The 5,457-nt window shown below is 34.5% G+C and overlaps 1 protein-coding gene across 4 annotated transcripts in view; it reads left to right on the forward strand.

Moving 5' to 3' along the window:
• npnta (nephronectin a) overlaps window positions 1-3,601 on the forward strand; it is a 53,367-nt gene extending 49,766 nt beyond the window's left edge. For all 4 annotated transcript variants that reach the window (XM_016470346.1, XM_016470363.1, XM_016470355.1 and 1 more), the window contains 3 exons: window positions 1,964-2,062; window positions 2,435-2,694; window positions 2,778-3,601. In XM_016470346.1, the coding sequence (XP_016325832.1) occupies window positions 1,964-2,062; window positions 2,435-2,694; window positions 2,778-2,888 (470 nt within the window). In that variant the 3' untranslated portion in view covers window positions 2,889-3,601. The remainder of the gene's footprint in view (window positions 1-1,963; window positions 2,063-2,434; window positions 2,695-2,777) is intronic.
• The last annotated feature ends 1,856 nt before the right edge of the window (window positions 3,602-5,457 follow it).

Raw genomic sequence — 5,457 nt, forward strand, 5'->3', positions numbered from 1 at the left:
ATTTTTTTTTTTTTTTTTTTTTTATAGATATCTGATATTACAACATTAAATTTGACTATGTTTATTTCCTATACACTCTTAAAAATAAAGGTTCCAAAAAGGGGTTTTCACAGCGATGCCATAAAAGAACCAGTTTTGGTTCCCCAAAGAACCTTTCAATGAACGGTTCTTAAAAGAACCATTTTTTCCTAGTGTGCAAGGACATTTTAATGATCTAAAGAACCTTTTTCCACTGTAAATAACCTTTTGTGGAATGAAAAGGTTCCATGGATGGTAAAGGTTCTTTGTGGAACCATTTATTTGTGGTATAAATGGTTCTTTGTGGTAGCTTTGTGGAACCTACAGCTAAATGTTACAAAAACAAAAGAATTGGTAATTGACTTCAGGAGGAAAAAGACACAATTTACCCCTGTCTGTATAACTGGCTGTAATGTGGAGGTTGTGGACTCCTACAAATACCTGGGGGTCTACATTGACAATAAGCTTAACTGGACTAAAAACATGGAGGCAATATACAGGAAGGGACAAAGTCAACTGTATTTTCTGCGGAGACTTAAGTCCTTCAATGTATGTAGTAAAATGCTTAATATGTTTTATCAGTCTGTGGTTGCCAGCTCTCTGTTTTACGCTGTGGTGTGTTGGGGCACTGGTATGAAAGGGGGTGATGCTAAACGGCTGAATAAACTCATCAAAAAAGCGAGTTCTGTCATTGGACTGGATCTGGTCCCTCTGGAGGTGGTTGCTGAGAAGAGAATGATGCACAAATTGCTAGTCATTATGGATAACACCACTCACCCTCTAAATGACATGCTTGTTGCATTAAGGAGTAATTTTAGTTGGAGACTGATCTTGCCTCAGTGCAATAGTGAACGGTATAGAAGGTCTTTTGTACCTACTGCAGTTAGACTGTATAACACATCTCTCGGATACAGAGGCACCTTTGAACTTCTAGTGAGCTAGATAGTTACATTTATTTTATATCTTTAACTGTATACCTTATTTTATCCTAAAATCTGAAGGGAAATTACCTGTTTTACCTGTATTTATTATTTATTTTTATCTATTGTATTTATTTTGTGTTGTATGGTTTATGTTTTGGCTGCTCATGCAAACCAATTTCCCTGCGGGGATTAATAAAGTTTATCCTATCCTATCCTATCCATTTATGCCAATAAAGAACCTTTATTTTTAAGACTGTATATTTGTGAATTACTTTAAATCTGAAGACATATTCCTCCAAACTAACAGACATTTACAAAAAATGCCAGCTAAAAAAAGGTACAAAAGCTGTCCCTGGGACGTCTCCTTTCAAAAGGTACACATATCTACCATATAAATACTAATATGCACATACAGTACAAAAGTATTAAGGTATATTAGAAAACGTTGGACTATTTGGTAAATTACTATTTTGGTATTCTTCTAAAACATTAATTAATCATTGCTAATTTAAATTTCAACATGTACGAATACATTTTTAAAATCAAAATGTATCTGTTAGGTTGTTGTAAAGTGTTATGAATATTCTTTATTCCATAAAAGTAAAATAAATTTTATGTAATGAAAATTTAATAAAAAAATTCCTTTATTGATATATTATTAATATCTAATGTTTCTGGAAATACCCTATATTTTTTGTAACCCACATTTTAAGTAATTTACACTGAAAAATGAAATGTGCTTTATTGACAACCATTCTTATGTAATTTTTTTTATTTGATTTCATTTTAATTCCTCTTAAAAATTACAATTCTACAATTGTTTGCTGCCTTATTTATTCAATTAAATTCTGAATGGTGCACAATCCTTGTCCACTGCTGAAAAATAAAATGTCCCACAGCAATTGTGAATGTTCATATTGACAAAATGATGAATTTTTTTTTTTTTCATTTCAAAGTAATTTCTAAAATTGTATTTAATTCATGTCAGTTGGATTTTTGAGCCATTGTGTGGTATTCCACAGAGACTGGACATCTGAGCTGCTCTTTTGACCACGGTCTCTGTGCATGGATCCAGCGCAGAGAGGGAGACCTTCACTGGGAGACAACAGCAGATCCTTCAGGTACAGACCATTTTTCACCATGTTATTTATTTATTTTTTTATAAAATGTTTTTGGGTCAATGACAAATGAAGAAGTCTCAGATGATAAAAAGAAAAATTAATTAAAACTTGATGCAGGTGCCATGCAATCTTTATATTCATGTTTCACACTTTATTTGATGAATCTAAAAAGGTCAAGTTCGGTAAATATTTGGTATAAAGTATTAAAATTTCAAATACACTTTTTAATCATTAAAGAAAGATTTTTTTAAACATCTTCAAGGTTACATTTTTACATTTTTTTTCAAATATTATGCATTTTTGAATCATGCATTTTGTGGAGATATTGTTTTCATATATAAACCTGTATTAACCTTACCATGCCATTAAAAGGTGGGCGTTACCTGACGATCTCAGAGGGCGGAGAGAAGCGAGGTGGGCGTGGCGCTCAGCTGATCCTCCCCCTGATCACACCCTGGAACGAGGGGAACCTCTGCCTGGCCTTCAGACACAACATGGCGGGGCACCACGTGGGCATGCTGCAGGTGTTCGTCCAGAAGGGACGGCAGCACAGTCCCGCCGTCTGGGGTCGAACGGGAGGAAATGGCTGGAGGTCGACGCAGATCACCATTTGGGGCAATGGGCTAGAAAGCGTAAGTGTCAGCACTCACATCACCATTTGAGAGCAGGTCAGCTGGAAACCAGCATCGCTGTTTTGTGATTTATGTCATTACAGGTGGTTGTGAAGGGCGAGCGGCGGAGAGGCCGTAAAGGCGAAATAGCTCTGGACGACATGAGTCTCAAACGGGGTTCCTGTCAGGAAGAGCACAATCTGAGGAGACTTTAACACCACCAACAGAGACTTTTAATGCCAGCTTTACTCACGGGACTCTAGGAAGACGGACACTTTACAGAAAGGGACGTGGCTTCCTGTCAGTCCCGGTACCGTTATGGTGCACTTCCTCTGGCCTTCCTCAGTGGCTACAAGTGCATGTTCCAGCTCAATACAGTGCTGCAGGTATGACATATTTTTGTAGGCCAAATCCTGGAGATGAGTTCGCATTTTAGTACTTCAGTTTCCATCGTCCTTAAGTCAATGGTTTTTTATTTAATGCATGGTTAAAAGCAAGCTCAAGATATTTTCGCATTTTATTCTAAGGCATAAAATGCATCAGTAAAACCCTCTTGTGATTTTTATTTAAAGCTTTTACTTGTCTTGAAAAAGGCAGTCGCTAAGTGGCAAAATAGGTCTATAGAGGTTGTCAGGGACATTAAACGTCATCGCGCTGAACAGGTAAACTCATCTACTCGCTTGTCGCTTTCACAGCCTCGTGTTTTTAATGGCGCTCTTAAACTATTCTAACTCAAACTTTCAGGGAAAATGTTTAAAAAAAAGACTAAAGTTTTATTGGAAGTGTAACGATGGTAACGCTGAAATCATGCGATCGTTGTGTAGTTTGTTTACCTTTTTACTTCTGGTGAGTTGTGTTCATTTGTGAAGATTTTCACGATGAATGAAACATGTAAGAATCACAGACTTTTGCTGGTCACAGACCTTATTTTCTACAGTAATCCAAAAACCAATTGTTTTTTTTCTCAAGTGAACCAAGGTGATGCTAACTTCCAGGTTTGCCTACAAAAATACATTACTGCAGTGCTCTGTTGGATGAGATGTCTAACATGTCAGAAGTCTGAAAATATACTTTTGTATATTTTAATTTTGTAGATGTAAAATGTGTCTCCCACTTCTAATATTTGTGTCGAACTGTCAAACAGACATTGTCATGCCATTGTAAATGCAAGCTGCCCAGTTGAACTGTTTATTTGCCACCTGAATGATGATGTCTTCAAAATCCCTTTTGTTAACCAGCTAATCTGAGTGACGAACTATTTTTGGTGTATTATTGTAAATGTATTCATACATGTGTGTATATATATATATATATATATATATATATATATATATATAAAAATATATTTCAAATATGCTTTGTAGGTGCATATATATGTGAATTCTTCATCGTGTAAGTGATGCAGGACAATGTTTACATCACACAACCCAGTTTTGAGTATTTTATTGACGTATATTAAGTACAAACCAGTAAACTGTTCTGAATTTTACTTATTAATGGCTGTATCAGCCATTCTGTATGATCATCATCACAACCATGGTTACCCTTTAAGACTGTGTTGAATATGAAAGCTCTTGGTTTAATATTCAGATGACGCAACGATCTCCAGACATTAAAAGGTGTGAACGTAAAATATATGTCTTGTATTTTCTTAATCGTTCAGTAGCGTGACAATAGTTCAGAGCAGCTTAACGAGTGAGAAACGGATTGTTTTTGTCATGTTGTTTTGCACACACAGCTTTACAATTGAACAAGCGGAGGCAATAATTAAGCAACTCTCCAAAACTATCCTGTCTCTTATTTGAATAACTGAGAAGCCAAATTCAATTAGTTAATCAGTTCGGCTGCAGCAATTAAATGATTTGTTTATTCATTTGACTCAGTGTGACGACAGCTGCACAGCACTATATATTGTCTTTTTTTGTAGCAATAATATACATTTATAATATGATTACATTTCGAACATTATTATATATTAGTAAAATTATTAATAATTTAAAAAAATAGTTTAGTTGAATGCCGTTCATCAGTGTGTTTTTTGAGTCAGTTCTATTAATTATGCAAATTGATCTTTTCAGATGCTTTTCAGACACTGCTTTTGTGCTAGAATGAAGTCTGAAAAACATCAGGCCTCATTCATGAAACGTGCAGAACTATTGTGTAAATCGTTCAAAAATGCTTTCTTGTGTAAAATCATTGCGTTCAACTCTAATGATTTGCACAGAAATGTGCTCTTGCTTGCATTTTCCTCGCATGAACAAGGTCCATTTATTGCTTCGCTTTACTGTCTTATGGCCTTGATCTGAATCTGTGAAACTCCCTATACAAGAAATTCAAGTCCCATTGTAAGCAATTTTTTAAAAAATATGTTGTTTAGAAGTGGCAGTTTTGAGTTGTTCTGAGAGCGTTCAGCTATAACCTTGGTACAATCAACTGTAATTTTCATAAAGAAATGCATTTTTCAAGAGTACAAAGTATTCAAGGATAATCATGCCTCGTCTGACCTTTGCTTGAATCCAAATGACTCTTGCTTATGTATATATTTGAAATAAGAATCTTCTGATGTAAATCCATTTTAGTGACAAGTGTTTTATATAATATAAATGAAAATTAAAGTAATTTAAATGTGTTTATTATACTTAATTTTTAATAAAAAATTATATAATATATAACAAAATAAATAATTATAAACATTATAAATAAAAACGTTACTAATAAACATTTTATGTGTGTGTGTGTGTGTGTGTGTGTGTGTGTGTGTATATATATATATATATATACACA

This window comes from Sinocyclocheilus anshuiensis, unplaced genomic scaffold (genome assembly GCF_001515605.1).
Source record: "Sinocyclocheilus anshuiensis isolate Anshui unplaced genomic scaffold, SAMN03320099.WGS_v1.1 scaffold469, whole genome shotgun sequence".
Taxonomy (NCBI): Eukaryota; Metazoa; Chordata; class Actinopteri; order Cypriniformes; family Cyprinidae; genus Sinocyclocheilus; species Sinocyclocheilus anshuiensis.